Genomic DNA, 26,964 nt, shown 5'->3' with positions numbered 1-26,964 from the left:
ACAGATTCTGTTGAGTCTGCAAGTTAAAAGTGTTTTAGGCTTTCTTTACTGATCTGAAAGAACTCAAGCATTCTCTTCTCTAGAAGAGCTCATTTAAACTGTGTTGCTTTTGACATATAGCTACTAAGAGAGTTCAGGGAGACCCTTAACTGGCTGTGTTCTCTTTTTAGCTCAGATATAGTTAGATTAGTTTATGATTTTACAGCTCTGGTGTCACTCTGGACTACAGAGAGTTTACAGCAAGAATATCAGGGATATGTAACCTGAATGAAAAAAATCAACCATAATGTAGGAGATCAGATACACGCAAAGGGCATTTAAGAGATGAAATATTCCTAGGCCAAAAGCCCATAGAACAAGGAGCTGACTATGCCCTGATCAATGTCATTTACATTTGTAAAGAGCGGCGAATCGGTCAATCCCGCACAGACTTGCGTAGCTTGGATCTGAGACAAAACAAGTGTCTCAGGGGTACCTGTTAATTTAGCAGTGATTGTCCATACTCTGTCCAGGGACAAAAGCACCTTGGTCAAAGACTTGCCCTGTCTGGTCCCAATGTCAGCCCTCTTTTAGAAATAATTAGAGCCTGACTCCCACAGACATTCCTATCAGACAACCAGCTCTCCTCCTCTGATTCTCCAACACCAAACAACCCTGGGTTGTAGACCAAACTGAGTGTCCAGACCTGCAAACCGAGGACTGACACTGAAGCTCGTAATCTCAAATTCGTGTGCCCGATGCCCAGTGAGCCAAACACTGAGACATCAGTGCTTGGAGATGGAGACAGATTTATTTGAATTGGCCAAAACTAATAGGTTCTGGAGCCTGGGTTCGCTTAAATCCAACTTCCCAAGAACAAAAAGCAAGGGGGTTCTATAGAGCTAAGGGGCTTGGCAGGAGGAGCTTTGGGGAAAGAAAGGGCTCACTCTCGATAAGCCCCTGGGCAATCTGACTTCTGGGCTTCAAGGGCTGCTGAGGGCCGGCCACTGGGTGATCACAACCTCCTCGAAGGCATACTCTTTCTTCTGCAGAACAAGCTCACAAATCCTCTGGAAAACAAGCTCACAAAACCCCTGAGTCACCCCTCAAGTTAAACAAGAAGAACAGCAAATTGGTTTAATATCTACCATACCCCTCAGGTACCCAGCTTCGGGACCAGACAAGCCCTTGAACACAGTGACTCAACCAAGGCAAGGACAGCTATGAGGCCGGACAGTCAGTTTCTCTCTGTGGACACCAGCTTCTCTCTACTTCCAACAAAGTTCTCACGTTCCACTTTCAGTTTCCAAATCACAAAAGACGTCACCAGAACCCAATCTAGTGAGCTCCCACTGTTGAATGCTTACAATGCGGCAGAAACAGTGCTGCATGCTGCACATACATTGTTTCGTGTCATTGCTGCAACAACCCTGACGAGAGAGACTGTTATCCCCATTTTCCATATTGAGAAACTAAGGCAAAGGCAGGATAAGAGAGTCTAACTGGAGATACAACAAAGAGTGGTGGAGAGTGACTTAAACCCATCCAGGCACATCACCACTACACCACACTCCTTTCCTTAGCATTAAATATGAAAGTGAGGTAAAAAGTAGCATTGCATAAGGTGGAGAATACCCTCAAATTATTGCAAAGAGTGCAAAAGTTAATACTTTCAGAAATGTAGAGATATGATAATACTAAAAGATTAAAAAATTTATTCACCAAGTTTAACATAGGACGTCATATCCCAAGTCTCAATTATTTTTAGAATATTTTGTGGACAGTTAAGTGTAATATTATCTTTGGGGAATGTTTGTTTTCTGACACATGTCTTTACCCACAATGAGAAGTGGTTGAGCTCCCTGGAGGGCTGATTGCATTTATCTGACCACTGAACAACCCACCAGAGTAGACAAATATTTGATTGGAATCAGAAATGATTAAGACTTTATTTCTTGGGTTTTATTAGAAATAGCCTTCTTGGGCACAGCTATTGTTTCACTTTTCAAGTGAAATAAATTAAAACAAAGTGGTAGGTAAGAATTCAAAGTTGAACTGCCAAGTGCTACTTTTAATAAGGGTATTCCACACCAAAAAGAGACTTTATTAGGGTTTTGGTCAATTAAGGAGTATATCAATAATTGCAGATTTAAATATGATGTCATCTTTTCTACCTAGTGTCTATCTATCTATCTATCTATCCATCTATCTACCTATTTATCTATCTATCATCTTCTATTGTTCCACCAAAGGTTCCAAGAGTATTCTTTTGAGAATATTCTTGCCTCTTCATCTATACTGCTAACTTTGTTAGTATGGAAGTATCTTCGTTCAGCAAGCATTTATGGACTGCCTGCCTTGTGCCAAAGACGGTACAAAGGATTGGGGACACAATGTTGAACTAGAGTATGTCATTTAGGATGCTTTCAGTTGTAGTAATAATTCCATTGGAGTAAACAAGAAGAATGACGATAGGATGATATCAAGGTTGATTGTTTCAGAGACTTCAGGATGTCATAAAAGACTTGGGCCCTTCCCATCTTTCTGCTCTGGTGTCCTCAGGCTAGTTTGTCTCATGGATGTAAAATGGCCATTGCTGTACCAGACATAACAAGGGCCAGAGCGGGAAACTTTGCCAGAAACCATCCCTTAATGTCTCAATGGCCGGAACTGGGCCACAAGACGCTCTCTAAACGAATAACGTACAAAGGAGGAATGGATTTCCATGATAGGCTTAGACTAGACAGAATTTATCAGAGCTAACATGGATTTGGTTACTGGAACAAATGAGGATTCTGTTAAGAACAAAGCTGTGAGAAATGGCTTGTATTCTCCAAGGTGATATGCATGCTCAGGATCTGCAGTTAAAAAATTCCAGGCTGGGCTACTTACATGTTGGCTCTGTTTGCTTTAGCGCTGTTTTTAAAAAGGAAAACTATCTTTTATTGTACTTAAAAAAAATACCATTTTAGCCATTTATAAGTGTCCAATTCCGTGCCATTAGGTGCATTCACAATGTTTTATAACCATTACCACTATCTATTTCCAGAACTTTTTCATCATCCCAAACAGAAACTCTGTACCCATTAAGCAATAACTCTCCATTTCCCTCTCCCCCCAACCCCTGGTAACTTCTATTCTACTTTCTGTCTCTACGAATTTGCCTATTCTAAATACCTCATATAAGTGGACTCCTACAATATTTGTCCTATTGTGTCTGCCTTATTTAACGTAGCATAATGTTTTCAAGGTTCATCTATGTTGTAGCATGTGTCAGAATTTCATGCATTTTAATAGTTGGATAATGTTTTACCGCATGAATATACCACATTTTGTTTATTCATTCATCTGTTGATGGACTCTAGGGTTGTTTCACCTTTTGGCTATTGTGAATATTGCTGCCATGAACATGGGTGTACAAATACCTATTTGAGTCTCTGTTTTCTTAGCACTATCTTTAACATCACTGAACCCCAGTGACAAAGTGGACATTACCAACTTATTACATATGTTGTATTAAATGACATAACATCTATAAAGGATTGATAGGTGCTCTAGAAGTGGCATCTGCTACTACCATCTTTATTATTGTTTTGTTTGTTGTTTTTGGAATACAGAAGCAGAGCTCAAAGGAGGAGCACCTAGCTCAGCCTGAGGATTCAGAAATATTTGATCTTTGCTTTGGAGATTGATTAGGAGTAGGCATCATAGGACCCTTGGAGGAAGTGCCAGCAATCCAAATGCTTTAATAAAGAGGAGGAATAAGATCAGATCTGAGAGATCTGAGTTTTCTATCCTTCAGTCGTGAGCACAGTGGAGGTTAAGTTGAAGGGAGGAAAAGTTGAATACAGAGAAGTCAGTTAGAGCATTATGATTACTGTTCAGACACCATATGATTTAGGCTAGAACTAAAATGGTGACTGTACAAGGGAAAACAATGGAAACCAACACCTTAGTGATAGATTGAGTGTGAAAAGAAGGAAAAGGAAAGAATATTAGTTAATGATTTGGGCAATAAGGTATAGTATCATTCTCTGGAAAAGAGGATGCCGTTTGAAGAACAGGTTTGATGGGAAGAGCAGATGATAAATTCTCATTTGAACAGGGCATGTTTAACAGATATGAGATCAGGGAGGAACCGTCCACTGGTTAGTTAGTTGTAAATGAGGATTTGGAATTTACAAGGAGGTCAGTAGGTGCAGAAATAAGGAGCCAAGAGGGAATCAGCCAAGAGGGAAATGGAGTCATGGGTGTGTGTGAAATTAATGACAGTGCGTATATATAGAGATTCAGGCCTACACCCTGGGGGATCTAGTAGTTAGGAAGTGAGCCCACTAACAACTAATAAACGAACAAACAAAAGGAATGAAAGTAGTAGCAAGACTTGTGGGAGGAAGCAGAGAAGTGTAGCCCCAGCGTGAAGCAAACAAGAATTTGAAGGATGAGTCAATAGTGTGCAGGGTGGCAGAGAGGACAAGGATCCGGCAACTAAGAGGTCATTGGTACCTTCGTGAGAGCTGTTTCTGACCAAAACCAGATTAATGTGAATTGAGAAATCATTGAAAGGGGATTCAGACATGGATCTAGGCTATTCTTTTTCAGCAGCTTGCCTGAAAATAAGGCATAAGAGGCAGATTTTCAAGTTATTTTTAAATAGCAAATATTTGCACATGTTTAAGTGCTAAAGGAGAACAGAGTAAGGAAGGTCCCCTGAAGAGGGGGGAGGAAGTGGGGTCCTTAATCAGCGGAGAGAAAGAAGTCTTGGGAGGCGTTTTAGTATCCTTCATTTTCTCCCTGAAATAGAGAGCAAATTCATCTGCTGAAATGTTTCCGCACAGGGCTGGCCATATAGTATTTGATCAACAGATATTTGTTTTATTTAATTATTGGTGGAAGTATATGGGACTTGGATTAGCAAAGAACATGAGAGGCCTGGAGGCAGGATGAGTTTGGCAAATTCACAGGCATCATTGAGTAAGACAGTGGCTCTCACTGTTGCTGGGTCCCAACCTCAAGATCCTGACTTAACTAGTTCAGTCTGGGCATAGGGAGCTTTCAAAGTCCCCGAGTGATTCTCCCTGTAGTCTAGATTGAGAATCACTAGTGTGGAGGTAAATCTGAAAGATGCTCAGAGCCAGGAAAGGATACTTTTTAATGGGCCAACAGAGGTGGTCTTGGGAAGGTATTGTTGCTTATAATGATGTAAAATAGGATTTAATAGCATTTCTTTTTTATTTTGCTTTCCCCAAGAATATTAAATTCTCTGTGTGTAAGACAGAGAAAGCAAAAGATAAATAATTATAAAGAGAATAATAACAAAACCTGTTCTAATCTACCAGACGTTGGCGATTGAAATTGCCCATCTCACTGCCTAACCATAGGGCCATTGGAAGAACGTGTGAAGGAAATGGAAATAACTTTCACTGAGTGCCAATTCCATGCCAAGCATTGGATTTGGCTCTTTCAAGTGTTGTCACATTTAACATTCTCAACGTCCAATAAGATCAGTTATTATCTTGACCGTTTTCCACATTTCTAAACTGAGCCTCAGAAAGTAGCCGCATATGTGAATGAGAGGAGGGGCAGGGTTCCTAGTGTTTCAGAAGACTGGGGGAAGAGTTGGGAAGCCCAGGATTAAGGGAGCCCTCTCTTCTCTTCCCTTTAGTAAATAAAAGTCTGAGGAAGTAATCAGAGGATGGAAATACGTCTTCCATTTGCAGATGTAAATATTTAAAATACTATACATTTATGGGACACCTGCTACACAGTTCACCCTCTGTTGACTTTGACATTTCATTATTCCAAAATGACCTTTGCCCTTTAGCATAACACTAATCCATTAAAAGGAAAGACAATAGAAATAGAAACCAAAAAGAGTTATGTGAAGATCATGGAGAAGGTTTTTTATACCCCTGTGCCTCTGCTTGCAATCAATTTTTCTCTTCTATCCCACTAACATGGTTAGCCAAGCCAGACAAAAACAGAGAAATAGCTCTTCCCTCTCGTTTTCGCTACAATGTCAAAATAATAAATAGGTTAATCACATCAGTTGTATTGACTTGGGACATCTTAGACACAGACCGCACTTCAGGATTGCAGAAGCATCATTCTAGGATTTCTGTTGAAGGGTTTAGGCTGTTGACCTGAAAAGAATCTTTACTTTTTCCTTTCCCGTTTAGTTGTGTGAACACTATGGTCTAGGAAGTATTGAACCTTGCCTGAGGAGAAATACTGCAGGGCAGCTCTGAAATCTACAGCCTGGCAGCAAGCTTTTAAAATTGCATCAGGCAATCTGGAGTAAGCTTTTATATTAATAAAAGGCACAGGTAGAAGATGAAGAGCCATGGCCACTGATTTTAACACCACCCAAGAACTGTGTCATTGGTGTACAGTGTATGTGTCACTTTCATTTGAAATTGAGTCTGTGGCTGCCACCACTATTGTTTCCCATGGCAAGGTGCCACCATCCCCAGGACTTACATCAACAGTCACTGAGGTCTGGTGGACTGAGACTGGGCAGAAGCCTAGAGCTAAGTCATTGATCTTCTGCATCCCTTGGTTCCAGCATCTGCAAAAATGGGATATAGATTCCTCTCTCTTTACCCTTCATTCATGTGACAAAGCGTCTAACATGTTAGACAAAACTAAGGCTTTTATTGCATTCTGTATTTGACCGGTTTATTTGGTAACAGATTAAAAGTGAAACAGTTGGAAGAAGTAATATTTCCACTACTAACATATTTATTTATTGAATCTCTTACGTCTGTGCCCCGCCCTGTGCTAAGGAGTAAACGAATGAAGCTTTGACAAGTTTATCAGTTCGTTCCTTACCACTAATCAAGGTCCTGGAGTTGGAAGTAGCTCTTTACCTTTTCCACTGAAACTCACTCTATGCATTGCTATACACACATCTGGAGTCTTCTTATTCTCTATTTCAGCATATATTTATTGTTGAGAATATGCATCTGCTATGCATCAGCTGCTGTTCTGGGCACTAAGGAATAAAAGATAAATAATGCTTAGTACCTAGCCTCAAAGAGCTCAAAGACTAGCAGAAGAGATAGACTGAAAAACAGATCATTATGCCACTATGTGTGAAAGGCAGGGGGAGAGATGAGCAAGGAGCTGTGGGAGCCAGAGGGAGGGAGCTCTTAGAGAGAAAGACTGCAATATCCATGGTAAGATTTTTTAAAAGTTGTGTGAAATTAATCATGTACTTGGCAACACATGTTCCCTGAGCAAGATCATAATGTGACACAGATGCACAAAGGAGGACCCAGGAGTCAGATAAACCAGTGTATTATGTGGAAGAGGGAGGAGGGTAAAAATGTAAAGGGAGAAATAGAAAGCATGAGTGTGAAGGGCAAGGGAAATAGGTAAAACCTGCTGAGAAGGAGGACCAGGGAGTAGGAAGTGACTAAGCAAAATAGCATGGAGACAAATTCCAAAAAAAAAGGCTGCCAGAGCATATCAGAGGCTGCTTAATTCCTGTCATGTATGACTTTGTAAATTAGATTTGTATAAGCCCATGCCATCAATATAAATGATTTATATTATCAATTTGTTTTTTTGACATTATTCCCAAGAATGCTGAAGAACAGGTTAGCTGAGTTGGAAGGAAAGTTTTTAGGCAATATTCGCTCCCTTCACTCCCTCTTTATCCTGAATCTACCCTGGAGACCAACTCTCTCTCCAAGCCAGGGTGCAGATTATTGGCTCATTGGACATTTCCACCAAGCATCCGGCCTGCTGTCCTTTTCCTTTGAAACTTGACCCCTCATACTCATATTGTTCTCCCCTTGTCATCGTGCTTTTCACTGTCTCCTTGTCTCCATTCCTTTTTATCATTAGTGTTGCTTCTTACCTGATATTCCATCTTGTACTCCACTCACATCTCCCACTCTTTCTTCTCTACTTGGTTAACTCCTAGTACTCCTAGCAGGCTTCAAAAACACAGCTCCAGAAAGCTATCTCTGCTCCCCTTTCTCCCTCCACAGTCCGATTTAAGTGCTTTTTCCTTTTTTTGAGGTTCCATTGCACTCGGTACATGTTTCCTGCTTAGCCCCCATCTGAATAATAATTGCTAGAATGCTTGTCTGTCTTTCCATGAGTCTGGTTGCCAGTAAGGGGCCTTATACATCACAGGTACTCAGTACATGTTGGCTGGTTAAATGATTAAGAAAATAATAGTGCATCAACAGTCAACAAAGTCAAGAGTGAGAGTCTTTAGTTCTCCTGAGTCTTTCACCGATCTTCAATAGCTTAGTCATTCAAAAGTTTTACTGACATGAAGGGTTAAGTGTCTGACCCATCCGTTTCTAATCCCAATGGTGCTATTATAAGCATTCTATTTTTTAATCATTTTCTTTCAATTTTCTAAATTTTCTATACTATAGTGATATTATTAGTTAACTTTTAAAAATGAATTAATAATTTTTAAAGCCCCTCTCTTCTCAACAACAGCAAAAAAATGTAAGCCCAGACCCAGTCTTCTTATAACATAGCTGTTTGTGTGTGGGAGTGGATAATTTATGGGAAATGAGGAAGAGGTTGGTTGTTTAGAAAATATTATTTTATGATAAAGTTTAGAAAGCATTGGCTTCTGAACACAGGATTTGGTTTATTCATATAGAACCCGTAGAATACAAAGGTTAGCTTGGATGTGTATGGAATGAGGTCAGTAAATGTACAGTCTAATGCAAGTTCTGAAGAACCAATACACATTTTCTAAGTCAAAATGTTTTTAAATATACTTAAGACTTCTACATAATAAATACGTGTGAAGAAAAATAGATAGATGTATACTACGTAAATGTGTACAACAGAAACATCTTTCTGCCAGGATGGATTTATTCAGTAACTATCCAGTAGCCTTCCTCGGAATAGTCTGCTATCAATACAGCTGTTAGTCTTAGAGTTCTGACCCATTTCCAACTAAGTAATTTTATTCTGCTGCTTAAATTCTCCAACCATCGCCACTTGACACAGAATTCTTCTTCATTTCTTGTCCCATCTGAAGTGTTACTCCATCCTGAAAAGCAGCTTCACGTACCACTCCAAAGGTGACTGCTTTGCCGTGATGAGTGAGGCAATTCTGTTATGTTAAGTGCTTCTGGAAAAAAGCACGTACAGTGCTCCCGTGGAAATGCAAGCTGATATTACTCAATGAACCTTCCCTTCAGCTCTTGCACAGAGTGGCATTTTCAAAACGAAGAGGACTTCCTCCATTGTAGTTTATTTATGTGATGTATTCAAAACAGGCCCATTTCCTAAAGGCATCTGGGAATATGTGTAGAAGAAATATGAAAGAAACAAAAATTAAATACAGATGAAGTCAAACAGCTAACAGTAGAGAGGCCAGCGACGTTGCTAAACGGCAACTACAGCCCTAGATCTAAAATTCAGAACAATCAAGAAAAATGGAAAATAATCACATGAGATATCTTCCAATGCATCTTCCACCTAGCTAAATTCTAAGTGATAGTTCTGAGAAGGTCTTAGGGTAGCCAAATGTGTCCTAACTACAGAATTCAGAGCTGCATAGACTTGAGAGTAAAATAGTTTTTGCAAACTTATTGAAGATGATTACATGCAACATTTAAAAGACAGCCACATATTTGACAAGTATAGCAAGCAGCACGTTCACTATGCATAGATATATCACCCATTCATTTCTAGAATACATCGTCTTGCTTTTTTTTTTAAGATGAGTCCCATTCCCTATCTTTTAGTAGTCTCAGTATCACTGTTCCCTTTCTTAGAAAAATCTCTTAGCCAGTTTTCAAGCTACATGCTTGCTTTAAAAAACAGTGGTATTATTGATCTTTAAATACCCAAAGGTGTCTTATGGTTAATTCAGGTGTATTAGCAGAAATAACTCGACACATATCTCTAAACCTAGGTAAGGATACAAATGGGAAGGCACTGTAAATCAATTTTTGGAGTGTTGACTCTATCATCAAATAGTAGACACTCATCCTGATTTTTTTCTATTTCTATCATAAGCAAGTCAACATTTTCTTTGTCCTTTTATCTTAAAGCCTCACATAGGTACTTAAAGAAAGTAAAAAGAAATTTTCCAGGAAAACATCAAGGCCTCTGACATTGGATGTTTTATTTGACCAAAATAACACAGACTTACTTCACTGAGGAACATCTCTCAAATTTCCTGACTCTTATTGTAATGTTTTGATCATTCTACAAGCATTTCTGGGCCTTTCACATTGCCTTTGGAATATGGATATTTTAAAATCTTTTTAATGATTTTAAAGTAATGGTTAAAAGCACAGAAGTTGGAGTCTCATGGATCTGGGTCGACATCCAGCTCCATTCTCAGTATGCAAACTCTGGCTTCCTAGGTTGATTCGTTTTCTTTAAAGTGGGGCTAAGAACAGTATCTACCTTTTAGCGTCAGGAGGATTAAATGGGATCCTGCATGAACCACTTCAGGTACAGAGGAAGTGAGTGTTAACTGGAGGCCCTTCAGCAACTGAGTTCCATGTTTGCCTTCAAATGTGAGTAAATGACCATCCGATGATCCTCTTGTATCTATACCTAAATCTTTCGTTTGTGATGGTGTAACACGATAATGCACACAGCTTGATAATACTGCCTTCACCTTTCAAAGTTCTACTTTCCTTGCATTGCAGTTTCAGAATGGATTTTGGGGCCTCTGACCCATTTTCCTGTGACTAGTTTTTCAAGAATCCTTGGTAGAGTCATACTGGTTCTTAAAAGCCTACCTTTTTACACCCATTTTTCTTTTCTTTAACATTATTTTTAGAGGAAACGTTCTAAAAAATGGATCTAAAAGTAAAAGCCAAGTATTTTGGGGACAGGGCACACACCTCTCATTCCTTCCACTTTTTGAAGGTCCACCCCCATCCACATCCCCCCATCGTGCACAACTTGCGTTTGCTTCCGTGGGCTGCATCCTATTTGCATCTCCCTAGCTTTTCTTCATCTGTGCCACCTGTCTCCTTCACTAGGACACTGAACGGCTCTGTTGGTTTTTGCCCCCTGCTTAGGTCTGACTCCTAGATGGGTTGTCTCCACCCACTTTCTCTTTGGTTTGCCTGCAGACTGCCCACGTGCTTGTCCATATCGATCTCAGGTGCTTCCGAACGCTCCCTCCTGAATGGCCTAGAACTATAGCTCCGTATGGCTTTGAAGCTAGAATGCCCATGAGATATCTACGAACCAAGACATTTAACTTTACAGTTGGGAATTAGTGAGGTCAATGTCATGTGCTTAGGTTGTGGTGAAGTCAGTACTAGAACCTGTGTCTCCTTTTTACGTATTTAAACCCCTTTACAATTGCATGATTTTTTTTTTAATTCTAAAAGTTTAAATTTAAAAATACAATATCAGCTTAAATGTCTGCTTTTTAAAGGTAGGAGTCTTATTAAATGGTGGAATCAGAGCTGTATTTTCTTGCCTTCATTTGTCTCTCTATATTAAGAATATTTCTCCATATTAAAGTTCAAACTTTTTGTATTTATTAAAAGAAATGTATGTTCATTATACTTAGTTCTTAAATAAATATCTGTCAATTTAAAGAAATCTGTCGTAAGTTGATAATAAGAAATAGGGACATATCAGAGATAGGAACTACTGTATATTTATTTTATAACAAAGCAAAATTGTAAATTTGGTAAGAACTTATAAAGCCAACTACAAGAGAATGGTCACAGAAATTAGAGGGCAGTGAAGTCATGAAATACCATGCAGACGATAAAAAAGGATGTTTTCATAGAATGATAAGGGAGTATCTAACTGTATGCTATTGAATTGAAACTAAAGAGTAAACACTGCATTTATAGTCTGACCCTAATATTATGCATATTAGGATTAACACCTGGAAGGAAGTACCACAAAATATTATCCATGATTATCTCTGTCTTGGTAGATTGTAGATGATTTTCATTCTCTTCTTTTTTTTGTTGTTTTGTATTTTTCAAATTTTGTATAATAAATATACATAAATAGAAACTAGGTGGAAATGTCCAATGAGCAACTGGATATCTACGTCCTGGCTTAGAGAGAGAGTTGGACTCCAGGGTAGATTTATGATAAAAAGGAAGTGACTATTGCCTAAAAACTTTCCTTCCAACTCAGCTAACACATTCTTCACCATAAAAAGAAATCTAATAAGAAAGTAATTATACCTTTCCAAAAACCAAATAAATGAAGTTGTCTTTAATTTTATGGCTGGTGGCAAATATTCCTTCCCTAATCATATGCATGTTCTAAGATCAGAATATACCACTGCCTCTGATAATCAATGAGGTTACTTTTCTATGGTAAGTTCTAGAAGAGGCTAAAGACTAAGAGAAGGCCCAGAAAGAGAAAGTGTAAGCCCCCAACTTGCAATACGAGGGCTCCTGCTTGAAGTTCCCAGGGGAACTTGTTTCTTTAATGCAACCTCACAAAGGAGCAGGGCCAGAGAAGTGCCATTTTAATGACCTGGGACAGGCAATGATTCCCCCACCTCACCCTCATTGACAGCACACATACGTGCTCAGGCCCACCTCCCTGAGACTCAGCAGGTCTCCTTGGCTAGAATGACAAGTTCAAGCAATTCACTGATGTTGGTTCTGGCCTACCCTAACATACCCTAACCATCCACAAGCTGTGAGACCTTGGGCAAGCTATTTCTCCTCTAGAGTCTTAGCCTCCACAGCTATTAAAGGAGATAATAGTACTTCCTACTGCACGATAGTGCTGTAAAAATACGATGAATTTCTACTCCCTAAGGCTGGTAAAGCAGCACCAGGCTCAGGCCCACTGAAAACGCTGAATGAACGTTTCCTCTCTATAGTGCATTCCCTTCTCTTCTCTCTCTCTCTCTCTCTCTCTCTCGTTCTCTCTCTCCTTCCCTCCCTCTCTCCTTAGCTGAAAAGTGATCTTTGTCTTCCCCGTGAAGCGTATTTTGAAGAAAACTTTAAACAAGAAGTAGAGACAAAGGAAATGACAGAAGTTATCTTGCCATTTCACGGGTGAATCAGGAATGAGAAGAGATGAAGTTGTCACCTCCTAAAATGAGTTTTTTTCTTTTTTTAAAAAATTCAGCTTTTTTTCTTTGGGTCTGGTGACCCATGTTGCAGGACACACTGCCCTTTTTTTCATTTTCCTTTTGGTTCATATGGCACTGAGCAACAAAATAATAAAAAATATATATTTTTTAATAATACCAGTACACACACAAGTAGGAGAAAAGGGCTCCCATGGGTTGCTGAATCGCTCACTAATCACTCTGTTCAGACCCAGCAGGGAACTCTGACAACACCTGACTTTTCATTTATTTATTTTTTATTGGTTCTGGGAGAAGCTTGTGATTCATTCCATGTAGGTTGCAAGCCCTTGTACTACAGGAACAAATGGTCTCTAGGGTGATTTGCTTTATTAACTTTTAGGGCAAAGGAGGGAGAAATAGGAGAATTGCTTTAACTGCAATACACTGGCAAAAAGTTTAGACATTTTTAGTTCATCGACACCTGAAATGTTTTAACTGGTCCTGTTTCTTAATGATGGATTGTCTGATTGTAAAGAAGGAGGCAGTACCATGGAGGACAAAGAGAGCTGGTTGAAAGACAGAGAATCGAGCAATGGTCACAGCCTTGCCATCGTGCCAGCCAAATCACTAGAGCCCTCATGTCTCTGGGACACAGTGACTTTCTCTGTAAAATAAAGGGGTCAGATTAGATATTGTCTCTTTCAGTAAGGGTTTACAACTTCGTGAATGATGATAAAAACAAATTCATCATGATGATGAATTTAATATTGTTTGTTGGAAAATGAAAGGAACCGTCCTCTCCTTAGAGATATAATAATCATAATATAATAATGAGCATTTGCTGTGCTACGTGCCTGGTGTTGCAGCTAATCCCCACAGTGATGTAGGAAGAGCACACCAAGGATCACAAAGGTTAAGCAAATTGCCTGAGATCACAGAGCCTGTGACTGGTGGCACTGGGCTTCCAGGCCTGACACACAGCTCATGACCACGCCTCGCCTCCATGCTGCCTCTCAGGGAGGCCATAAAGACCATCCAAGCTGATAAGGGATCCAAAGTAACAAGTGTGATATGCAAGTTAATAAAGAGTAAGGAGGGATGTGCCTGCTTTTGTAAGTTTGTCAAGGACAGTTCAGGATCATGGTGCCCACATTGAAAGAACGGCGTTACTTAGGCTTAAAGAGAGGCTTAACTGCAACAAAGGAATGAGAAAAATCTTAGATTGGACAAAAATGCTTTATCTTTATCATTTATGCTTTCTCTTTCAATATTCTCTTTAAAAGTAGTGAAGCACTTGGAATTTAGTAAGCTATAACATATTGGGTAAGCACAGTGATACTATTTGAGCAATTTAGATGCTTGGCATAATAGAAGGAGTGAGAGAGGACAAGGGTTTTTGGTGCAGGAGCTGCTGTTGACATTAAATGATTTGCTTTCCTTCTTTGGTTTCTGGTTTCCTAAACTATAAAGCCAACTGGTTGGTCTAAATCAATCCAGTAGATACCAAAACCCTAGAGGAGGCACTAGGGGTATAAAGATGAAGATGCAGTGCTTCTCTCAGAAAGACATTTAAGAACTCTAAATTCTGTGATTCATCATCAAGGCAAAGACTGATAGTTTGATGTGAATTATTTGAATATTCCTAGCAACAAATGACACAAAAAATTATTCATATGAAAAATCAGCCGTGAAAATTTAAATAAAAGATTATAGTTGGTAGTATGCACTTCGATGTCCATCAAATTCATGATTTACAAGGCTTATGATGTAACTAAACATCTCAAAAATACAGTATAGCAGTGAGATGATGCTTACGTGAATATATTATATTTTTATGAAATGCAATACATCATTCTACTAAAATGAAACCACCGCCTGAAAATGAGTCCTGTAGATTCTAATTTCTACACTGTGTTAAGACTACGAGTGAATTCTATTCCCCCACAATTTGCATTTCTTTTACAGTGTGGAAGCGAAATAAGCCTGTTTGTTTGCGCTGGTTTCAGAATTAAATTAGTTTGTATACTTGTTCTCTCCTCCTCTTCCTGGATTTAGTTTCAAAGTAAACAAGTATTTTCATTAAATTCTCTTTTATTTGGCTTTAGTTCTTTAGTTATTGTAATTATTCTGGGTGGCTGTCCCTGTTTTATTTTTGAATCAGATATCTATGCACTGTTTTAAATTGCATTTAATTGGTTCACTTCCATTTTTCTGTTGTTTACCTCACTGTGTAGTACTATGATTTCTTTAGCTAGATCTGACTCCTGTCATGATCTGATCTTTTTTAAAGGTATTTTTTATGGACCTAAACACTGTACAGTGTTTGGCAAAATAGGAAACAGATGATCATCAATTTGATGTTTAGTGAATGGGGACAAATTTCAGGGAAGAAACAAAAATGTCATTCATCCCAGAGGAATTTTTTGAAAGTTAATGGCAAACTTGGAGTCTTGAGAAATAGCAAAAATTACCTTGTTTGGTAAAGCCAAAAATGTCAACAGAATCTTTTATTTTATTTTTTTTAGATTAACCTAGAAGTGACCTCTGACAGAAAGAAAGCCAGCCATACTTTTCAATTTCAAGCTAAAAGATCTAAAAAGTTATTTCTACCTAATAAAAAAAATACTATAAGATTCTAAATTCCCACAGAAACTCTTCATCTACCTTATTACACATCAAAAGCCACCAAGGCGCTATTTACCCTGTAGGCCAGCACTAATAAAGTTTTGCAGGCATTTGCAATGGTGTGCATGGCAGGGAGTAGAGAGGGGGGTTTTAGGGCAGGGAGGAGAGGAGAGAGTTAGTTTTCGTTAAGTTAGTAGAAGAAAATATAGGAAGATTTTAAATATTTATTCCAATAATTCATTTAACAATGGTTTATTTAACAACTTTTAGGATCCAAGTATTGTTCTAGGGTTGGGACTACAGAAGTGAACAAGAAAGATGAAGTTCCCGTCCTCACGAGGATTACACAATAGTGGGGGAAAAGGGACAATAGCGAATATACGTACAATAGTTCAGCAGGTATTAAGTGCTGCAAAGAATAAAGCAATCTGATAAAAGTGTTTGGGAGTTTGTAGGGTAGCTAGAGAAGGTTTTTCTGAGAAGTGGCATTTGGGTAGAGACCAGAAGAAAGTAAGAGAGACATGCAGATATCTTAAGGGGAGAGTATTCAAGGAAGAAGGAACAAACGGTAAGTGTAAAGGCCCTGGGGAGAGTACCTGGCCTGTGTTCAAGGAACAGCAAGGAAGCTAGTGAGCGAAAATGTGAGTGGTAGTAGATTAGGTCATAGAGGTGAACTTGGAAAGGAGAAAGTCTGTATAAATATGATGCAAGACCAAGACAATTTAAACAAATGATTGGTAAATTTGACAATACAAAGTTTTTAACTTCTGCATAGCAAAAAAAACCACCAGAAACAAAATCAAAAGTTAAACGGCAACTAGGGGGAAAATGGTAATACACGTCACAAAAAAACTGGTGTCTTTAACGTATTTAAAGACAGAAATTTCTTTACATCAATATGAAAAAATGAATAGCCCAGCAGAAAAATAAGTGAACAAAGATTATGAAGAGAAAAAGCAATAGAAATGGCTTTTAAACATATTCATGGATGTTCAACCTTACTTATAATGAGGGAAATTCAAGTTAAAACCACACTGAGATGCCAATTTCTTACCCTTTCAGGTTGGCAAAGATCCAAATGTTTGATCCTAACAACATCTGAAAGTTTGCGACTTAGAAAACGACTCTCATGTATTGCTATTGGGAATGTAAACAGGTACAGCGTTTACGGGGAGGTCTTTGGCACTATCAAAATTTTAAACGACCATATTTTTGACCCAGCAGTTTCACTTCTAAGATTTTATCCAACAGATTTATTTGCACATATGTTAAATGAATTATGTACAAGGATATTCTCGTGGCATTATCTGTAATAGCAGGAAACCACAGGATATGTTGAGTGCTGAGAAGTGAATTAGAAGCAAGGAGTGGAGTTCTGATTATGAATCTCCTTTTAAACTTGAACCCTTGGAAGCTCTTGAGTAGGTAAAATGAGAACAAGGCGGTATTTAGAACAACTTGTCTGCCATCAATTTTGGGTTGCATTGGGTGTGTGTGGGACCTCGGCGACAACTTCAATGTCATTTATAGAGTTCTGATAGAGTTGTAATGGGAGAGCCCTTGTGTGTGGGGGGGGCACCAGGGGTGGTTGTAGCGAGGCTGCTAAGGTGGGCGGGGCCTGTCTTGTGCCAGGCTAAGAGGTTCAGACTTCATCCTGAAGGCAATGGCGACCTTTAGAGCAAGGCAGGGACCTCATCAGATTCGCATTTTTAAAAGACAGCTCTGCTGGCAAAGTCAGAGAAGAGATTACAGAGCAGCAAAACCAGAATGGGGAGAGTGATTAGGGTAAAAATCAGAAATAAAGTCCAGAGAGGGGAAAGTATTCTCTCTGTTTGGTAGTCTTAGGAATCAGAATTCTAAGAGTGAAAATGTCTTACCTATAAAATTGCCTTAAAAAAACAAAACAAAAAAAAGAAACTGTCATGTTGCTTGTTTCACGGGGGTAGACATTTGTTAAAATGTATTAAATTGCACACTTTAATATGTGCAATTTGTTTTACGTCAGTTATATCTCTATAGAGCTGTAAAAAAATTTAATTAAAATTGTCTTTAATAAGGGGGAAAACCCTCTAAAAAGGGCATGGACGTTCTGACAAGGTACCTTCAAGTTCTCTGCTCTCAAGTATGCACTCTTTCCTGGTTATTCGGATCAAGTCTGCCTGCTGCTGTGTGTTCCTCAGTCCCCACTTGCTGTCCGCCCTTCCCAGCCCTCTCCTGAAACACATTCCTGCCCAAGATCTCGTGAGCATTTTAATTGACTGACTTGAGTGAAATTAAAGGACGTGTATATTCAGTGTACCTGTCTCAGTGTGGAAAGCAAAGCCTTCTAATTACATCCATGCCTTGGGCATAAATGAGCCTGTATATAAACACTGAAGTGGGGTTTTTTTTTTTCTTTTAATGAATAACTGGGTGCCAATGAATGAATTTACCAGGGTGTTTTTAAAATCGTTTGTTTTTATTTTTATTCTTTGGTCTGCTTCTCAGTGGAGGAAATATCTTGGTTAAGCTAAAATAATGGTGCTGCAGACATAAGAAAGGGTGAGCTTTGCTCCTAAAGAAAAACCAAAACTGGGTGCTATGGAATTCTGATAAAACAATAAAGCAGACTCTGCATATAGATTTCATTTTTCAAAGTGTAGATCATGAGGACAAATTTAGAAGATTTAATGAGAACTTTGAAATGACACATTATTTTAATTCTAATTTTCCTCAAAGGAAGAAAAAAATCCTTTAGTGTTCACGTTTCATGTTGTCACTTCAAAAAGATTCTATACACCATGAAGGGGGCAACCATGGACTGCTTCTGTCCCCCCACCACCAATTTATAGTGACATAGTGACACTCCTTGGCACGTAACAAATATTTATTAGATAAAGTTGACCTTATTTCAACTGAATTTTCTCTTTTTTTCCGTCTTTATTGAGATATAATTGACATATAATATTGTGTAAGTTTAAAGTGTACAACATGATGATTTGATGTACGTATCTATTGCAAAATGATTATCACAATAAGGTTAGCTAACACATCCATCACCTCACATAGTTATCATTTGTGTGTATGTGTGTATGTGATGAGAACTTTTAAAATCTACTCTTTTAGCAACGTTCAAGTATATAATACTGTATTGTTAACGATATTTACCATGCTGTACAGTATATCCTCAGAACTTATTCATCTTATAGCTAGAAGTTTGCACTCTTTGACCACCTCCACCCACTTCCCACCCCACCCTGGTGGTTAAGATTCTTCACTCTCACTACCGTGGCCCGAGTTCATTCCTTGGTCAGGGAACCACACCACCCATCTGTCGGTTGTCATACTGTGGTGGCTGCATGTTGCTGTGATGCTGAAAGCTATGCCACCAGTATTTCAAATACCAACAGGGTCACCCATGGTGGACAGGTTTCAGTGGAGCTTCCAGACTAAGACAGACTAGGAAGAAGGACCTGGAAGCCCACTTCCAAAAACACATGGCCATGAAAACTCTGTGAATAGCAGGGAAGTATTATCTGATATAGCACCAGAAGATAAGAGGATGGCACAAAAAGACTCGGCAGGATTCCGCCCTGCTGTACACAGGGTGAGTAGGAGTCGGAATTGACTCCACAGCGCTAACACAGCTTTCTCTTCTTGCCTCCTCTAGAACATTTTCAAAATCATTCTTTTCCAGGTTAAAATCAGTAGCATTCAGCAAAGTCATTTCTGAATTACATCTCCTTTTCTCAAGAAGTAAGTTAAGAATGTATGTCTGATCATATGAAATCGTACTTAATATTTATATCCTGGAGGAGCATAAACATTCAGGAGTCCTGGCAGCAAGACAGTTTTCAATCCAATACCATCAAGAGATCAGAAACAGTGTCTAGCTCCCTGCATCAGAGACTTTGCTCTTCATAAAGTTGTATACTTGGAGAAAAGTCCAAAGCTTTGGCTTTTCCCAAACCTATCTCTCATGTTCACGTCCCAGGGGAAGCATATATCCTAATGTGAGGCTCGCTGGTGTGCGTTTGGTGGGCTGTACTGCAATGCTCTGCAGACTCAGAGCGAATTCTTCGTGTACATTTCCTTTAGGGCAAGGTTTTATTTTTTCTTGACCATTGCAGGGTTTGTAAACGGTGGTGTGTGGGAGTACATCATACATGTAAAATTTGTCAAATATTAATTGACTAGAATTCTGAATATTGGAGGCCTGTCAAACAAGTAGTGAGAAAATATCTCTGAGTATTTTGTAAATATTGTAATTTGGCTGCTCCAGTTTTCTATTGTTATAAAATAAATTATCGCCAATTTTAGCAGCTTAAAATAACAAGCATGTTATTGTAAGTCACAGTACAGTGGAGCATGAATTCGGCCAAGGTTCACCTGGCTGATTTTTTTGCCTCACATGGTGTTGACTGGGATCAGTAGATGGTCATCAGCTGGCAGATGGGCTGATCTGGAAGGTCCTAGATGGCCTCACTCATGTCTGGCACCTTGGCAGGTGTCTTAGTCCTTTGGGGCTGCTATAACAATATACCATAGACTGGATGGCTTAAACAGCAAATATTTGTTTCTCATAGTTCTGGAGGCTGGGAAGTCCAAGATCAAGGTACCAGTAGATTCTGTGTCTGGTGAGGGCCCTCTTCCTGGTTCATAGTCTTCTTGCTGTATCCTCCCATGGTGGAAGGGGCAAGGGACCTCCCTGGGGTCTCTTTCATAAGGGCACTAATCCCACTCATGAGAGCTCCACCCTCATGACCTAATCACCTTCTCAAAGGCCCACCTCCAAATACCATCACCTTGAGGATTATGTTTCAACATATGAATTCTGGAGGGACACAAACATTCTGTCTATAACAGCTGGGATGGATGGAAATTTGGGCCCAGCTGGCACTGTGACCTGGAGTGCCCACACATGGCCAGTCGAGCATGGTGAGCTCAGAGCAGAGTCTCACAAAAGACAGAAATTGGAAGCTGTGGTCTCTTAACTACCTGCTCTGGAAACTGGCAGTGTCGCTTGCACTGTGTGCTAATGGTCACAGCAGTCACAGAGCCCACCCAGATTCCAGGGGACGGGAGGTAAACCCCACCTCTTGATGGGAAGTGAGTCAAAGACTTTATAGTCATCTTTAATTGGCAAAGGGGTGCACCATGAGAAAATGCATTTTTGTATCTCTCCGTAATGAACTCATCCGTCAAAAAGCAGCTATAATCAAATCATTAATTTGATATACAAAATAGTACCAGCTATACATCTTGAAGTCATCCGTGTGCTTTTTACTCCCTTACTCCTCACATCAATTGCTGTCAATACTTCAAAATATTGATGTCAAAAGATCTTGCAAATTTTTTCCCCTCCTTTCCACTTTCTCTTTCTGGAGGAAGTGCCTTCTAATAACTAACCTTTGCTGAGAGCTAATTATGTGCCTGGCATTGTGCTAACAACTTTACAAGCACTATCTTGTTTAACTCCTCATACCACCACTATTAGGTAGACATCATCATAATCTCCATTTCATAGATGAAGAAAATAGAACTCTATGAATTAAGTGACACCCATGATCTCTTAGCCATTTAATGGAGGGGCCTACATGGACACCCAGGCACCTGACTCCATCTAACCAGAGTCAGGTTTCCTCACTCCTACCCAGAAAGTCCCTGCTTAGGTGAGCAGAATGCCTTCACCCAGAGGTGCAGCTTTACCTGCAGCCTGGCTCCTCAGCTTTAAGTGGCACCTTCTGGTTGAGCTGTTACATGTGCCCCCTGTGCTAACACAGAATCATAGTGTCTCTGTGTGCACTGAAACCTGAGATACCAGATATTTCTAATCCATCTAAATTTAATTCTCCATTTAGAAACAAAAGTTATGTATACTGCTTGAGCAAGACAGTAGCCCTTTGTTCAAAGAGAAACAAAACTTGGATGACACAAGAGATAGGTGCAGAAAGGATCAGCTGATCATTAGCTGACGTACTAGAACTCATTTAATTGGTAATAGATAACAGCTCCAAGAGCACAGTTAAAAATAATGTTCCAAATATTTCAAAATATAAACAGCATGGAGATAATTAAGATAGCACAGGCTGGCAGCCTCTGGAGTAAGTTACAGTCGTGTTGTGACTTAATTCGTTCCAGAGAAACTTACCAACTACTGCCTTGGTGTCATAAAAGTATGGTGTGTGTTCTTCACTTATGCAGGAGAGAGAGGCACGGCTTCCCTTGGCACCAAAGGAGAGGGAAGGTTCTCCCAACACCTGGGGAGCTTGACTGGTGACAGATTTGCCCAGCAGGTGGAAGGCAAACCAGTCAAGCAGGGGTACACTCTCACCATCTGGGGTATCAGCCCAAAAAAGAGCTGCCATCCGCTCCCAAGCCTTTTCTGAGTCCCAGAGCTGGACAACTCTGGCCTTCCACTGTGACTTTCTTACCTCAAAATGTGTCTAAACTAAATCCTAAAGGCAGGTGCTGTAAGCATGACCCTTTATAGTCGAAGTGCAAAATACTAGAGTTTTCTGAAAAGCTGCTTTTCTTTTTGTGACCCTGGGGAATCCTGTCATGCATATTTAGAACAAAAAGGGGAACTGGGGGGAGAGATGATTATTTCATAAAGATACACATATTTTCATTTAAAAAATTTTTTTCACTTATGGTCCTCTGTATGCCAGTTATTTGCATAGGTTTATCTGGTCTTCTATCAATTAATTTATTTTACAAACAACTTTGTAGTAGAAAAAATATAAGCCTAGAAAAACCACTATTTACATCCCTCTGAGCCTTCCTCTCATTCTTACCAAAATCCTAGGTATAGCTGTAATCAGTGCATATATGTTATTTTATCCAGATGTTTCACACACAATTTTATTTGAGCTTTTCCAGGAATTAGAAGAATTATGTATTTCTACCTAAAAGCAACATTTGTTTCAATATAGTGTTGTACATTTATATTATTTAATGATTTATCAACAAATATTTCAATTAATAAGAACTTCTGAAGTTAATCGGCACAATAGCCATTACTACTATATTTTTTATTGTGGTAAAAAAACACATAACATGAAATCTACCATCTTAGTGAGTTTTTAAGTGTACAACACAGTATCGCTAACTGTATGCACATTACAACCCTTAATGATGGTTCTGAGCCAATCTATGTTGGCTTTTGAGTCTTCAAAGGAGAATCTAATTTTACTCAGTAAAGTATTTTGGTTACATTATGTATTTTAAATTGGTAATAGCCTAAACCAGATAACAGTTTAAAGTAGCATATTCTAACTGGTGATCTAAATTAAAAGAAAAATAAATAGATGCATACCTACATCAAAAATTTATCATCTTAAATTAGTTTGTATAACAAAACAAATGAATTGAGATAAGAAATGGAAATATACTGGCAATCAATTTGAATAAGTGTGGCCATTTGGTTATGCGTTTAATACACTGGATCATCAATGGAATTGCCTTTTTCCATGGCCCAGCAGGCAACTGCTTGGCAGAGGGTCATCCTGAGCACTTTTATCATAATTAGGGTGAAAAAAGAGGAGATGAGTTTGCAGGACCAGAAACCTAAAAAGTGAGCACTGTGGTGCGGAAGGAACAGGGAAAAAAAAGAGTGAAATCACCAGAGAAACCTCCCGGACTTTCTGATACGAATCAAATAGCTTTTTGCCTTACCTATTGAAAGGAATGTCTGGAAGAAAAGAGAGTGTTTTAATTTAAACAAGGAAGAGAACCTTCTCAGAGATATCCTAGACCCCATAATTTCAAACTGTGACCTATGCTAAGTCTTTATGATCCAATACAAGAACTTATCCTTTTTGTCAAGAACACAACTGCTCTCAGACTTCCAGGGGAGCCAACGTTATTACCGTCTCAACTCAACCCCTTCAGGTTGGGTAAATATACTATGATAGACAAGTACTCTTGGTATAATGCCTTATGCAAACACTTATATAAAACACACAATTAAGTATCCCATAGTTATCAGTTCCTTTAATTGCATTTGTTGGATAACTCCATAGTGCCAATTCTTTTTCCTGTACAAGGATTTCTTGATTCTTCTAGCAAGATACACCCATCTAGAGAAACTTGCTCATTTGTCATAATTAATCTTCATCCAAAAAGCCTATTGGAAAGTCTAACAGTAAAGGGGGTTATTTTTGATAAATACACAAAATAGATATAAAGACATAAAAGAAACAGATCAGCTCTCAGGCAATAGTTAGCCACCTTTGAAAATCTTAAGGGAGAAAACATCTTTAATATCAAAATATGCATCCTCTGTCCACATTGCCAGATAATTAGGTCATTAAGATATAGAAAAATTGCTACTTTTGTTACAAGATCTTGCTGTGACATACATATATAGGTCTGCATTATCTAAGGAAAAAGTCAGAAAGTTTGTTGTTAGAGCTTCTTTGAGAAACCCATTCACACTTGTTTTTCACTCACTTGTGTCCATGATAATAATATGGGACAGAGTACTGGGGCTGGGGCTGGGGTAGAGGGGCCTCCCTGATGCTCTGAGTGGTGTCCCGGCTGCATTTACTCTAGGTCAGTCCACAGAGGGTAGAGCAAGGGCTCACTTCTGGGGTCTGGCCCAGAAAGCCAGTTGAGAGTATAAAAGCTGATGCTGTTCCCAAAGCCCAGTGCTCTTTAAAAATGTGACTCTTTGCTTCCCAGACAGTACTGTATCTTTCTCACAAAAAAATCATCTATCTGTAAAGGTTTCTCATCTGCCTAATTCATAACTACTTATAACCCTGAAAAATTTTTGATATTTGACTTTGGTTGAGCGTGGTTGGGTATGTAATAAAAATAAAATTTGGTTTCCTTACACTAATACTATAAACCAGCTACTACAAACAGCATTTTACATTAATAATATATAACATTTAGGAAGGAGATTATGTGATATATGTATGGTGGTATAGTTCCAGTTGCATGCTTAAAATATTCATGCACAGAAGGAAGAAAACATAGGGCATATACCAAACTGTTTGTAGTGTTATTCTAGGAGGCAGGATTATGAGTGTATTTCTCTCCTTCATTTTTCTGTTCTGTGTTTTGTAAATGTTTGATAATAAACATGTATTATTTTGAAAAAAGGAAAGTGTTTTAAGATTGGCTCCCAAGAGCTTTAACAATTAAAAGACTTGAGATCTATTGAGTCTGTATGTTAAAAGTCTAGGCTGTGCTGTCTAATGTGGTAGCCACTAGCCTCAAGTGGATATTTAGAATCACATTTAAATTAATTTATTAGTAATTTAATTCTTCAGTCACACTAGCTACATTTCGAGTTTCAATAGCCACATTTTCATCATCACAGAAAGTTCTACTTGACAGTCCTGGTGGAGTCAGGTTACCAAACTATGCCCTATCAAAAATGGGCCAGTTTTCAGCGGCATAGGAATGGACATATGCTCCTCACTGTAGGCGCCGAGAGACTCTGCATCACCAGGCCCTTTTATACATCTCGCTAATCTGTGGCCCGATAAGCTCAGAGGTTTTTTTCCTGTAGCCATTCAGCTAGTCAGTGACAGAGCAATGACGAGAATCCAGGGCTACTAACTCCTAATTCATAGTTCTTGCCTCCATATCACGCATAGCGTCTTTTCCAGAAAACTAAAGCTTCCCAAGCAATACTTCGGTTCAGTATGATTTCATAGATATTTTTTGAGAGCTTGCAATGTGATATGCACCATAATAAGCCTTGAATATACAAAACCAAGTAAGAGAAGTTTCTCTGTCCCCAGAGGGTGTTTAAGTGCAAAAGCAGACGGCATGCTAGGCAGAGGGACAGCACAAAGTAGGGACAGATCTGTTCTTCTTGGGAAATCCAGAAATATTTCTCACACGTAGATAAGCTTGAGTCAGGTCGTGACAGTTCTGCATCTGAATTTCCAAATTAACACTTCTTCTCCAATATTCTCAATTTTCCCCACACTCCAGAAGAAAAGAGGTTATAGTCCATTTTTGAAATGCAGTTGATTCCTGACCTAATACTGAGATCATGTGGGATAGTTAGATATGTTCAAGTCTCTTAATTTGAACTAATTTTCTCATTTTTAGGCCTGGTTCTATACATGCAAAATAATTTTAAATCTTCAAATGAAATAAAATAAAATACTGCTTTAAGATTTAGTCATCCATTCCAGTTTGGACTATATAAAAGCAAATCAAAAGTTTGAATGAATAGTTATTTTTCAGCCAGTTGTGTTGGAAATGTTTAAACACAGGTTAAGAACCTGGAGCTCCCAATTCTTAAATAAATCATGCTCCTGTATTTTAACAGATGCAATGCTCTTGGTGGCAGAGCGACTGGAAGGACCTTTCAACATTGAGTCAGTCATGGACCCTATAGATGTCAAGATCTCTGAAGCCATTATGAACATGCAAGAAAACAGCATACAGGTGTCTGCAAAGGTATTTGCATTAGTCATATGTCTACTAATAAGAAAAGTGCAGTAACATAAAAATGAAGTAACTAGATATGTTCGCCGGCATTATAAATTCTAATACATTGTCAGTGAGCTTTTCCTGTCGAGCTACAAATTTGCAGCTTCATTAAAAATGTCTAATAAAATGGCATTGAGAAAGGAAGCAATCTTTTAGTTCGCAACTACTCAATCATGAAAACATTATTGGCTGCTAAAAAGTTTCAGAGAGACCCAAATATACTGACTAATCCCTCCCATTTGTGAGCAATTTGGGGGGAATTTTCTTTTTAATGTTCGAAATTTCTGCACACCCTCACCGTGTTCTCTCTCTAGGAACTTCTAATTATATCTTCAGCTTTGCAAACCAGGCAAATGCTCTATATATTCAATTGTAAATAATTAAACATTCCATCTGACTTCCTTTTTAAGACTATGGTGTAACCTTCATTAATGAATCTGCAGGGGAAAATGCTCCTTTGTATGACGTCAAGCAGACATTAAAAGAAAAAAATAAGTGCATTTTCATAAATCATATGAGACAGAGCTTCTGGGTTTGAAGCTACAGAGCACAAATATCAGGTGCACAATTTTTATTTGTCCCAACCCAGTTGAAGATAAAACAGGACCCGCCTTAAGCAAAATTGAGAAGTTTGCAGTGGGTCCCCAGCCCTTTCTTTCATCACTTCCTTTCACCCACACTGAGGACTGCACAATGCCCTTCTGTTCTTTTGACCAGTCTCCGGTAATGTCATGGTTAATCATGAAACACTAACCAAATCTTTATCAGTCCTTTAAACCCGGTGACTGAGCGATTGCATCTTAATTGCAAGTCATTCACACAAAAATATGTCAGGCAAGGAGCTGCGTGTTTAGCTTCCTTCAATTTGTGAAAGAAATTTCAAATATAACCAAGGACAAGGGGAT

The 26,964-nt window shown here is 38.9% G+C and overlaps 1 protein-coding gene across 8 annotated transcripts in view; it reads left to right on the top strand.

The window, feature by feature from the left end:
• GPC6 (glypican 6) overlaps positions 1-26,964 on the top strand; it is a 1,052,395-nt gene that overhangs the window by 917,351 nt on the left and 108,080 nt on the right. For all 8 annotated transcript variants that reach the window (XM_004423108.3, XM_087435928.1, XM_087435930.1 and 5 more), the window contains one exon: positions 25,896-26,026. In XM_004423108.3, coding sequence (XP_004423165.1) covers positions 25,896-26,026 — 131 coding nt within the window. The remainder of the gene's footprint in view (positions 1-25,895; positions 26,027-26,964) is intronic.

The sequence above is a fragment of the Ceratotherium simum genome, chromosome 10 (genome assembly GCF_057802395.1).
Source record: "Ceratotherium simum simum isolate JZ-2026a chromosome 10, ASM5780239v1, whole genome shotgun sequence".
NCBI classification, from domain to species: Eukaryota; Metazoa; Chordata; class Mammalia; order Perissodactyla; family Rhinocerotidae; genus Ceratotherium; species Ceratotherium simum.
This window is presented reverse-complemented; position numbering and strand designations above follow the sequence as displayed.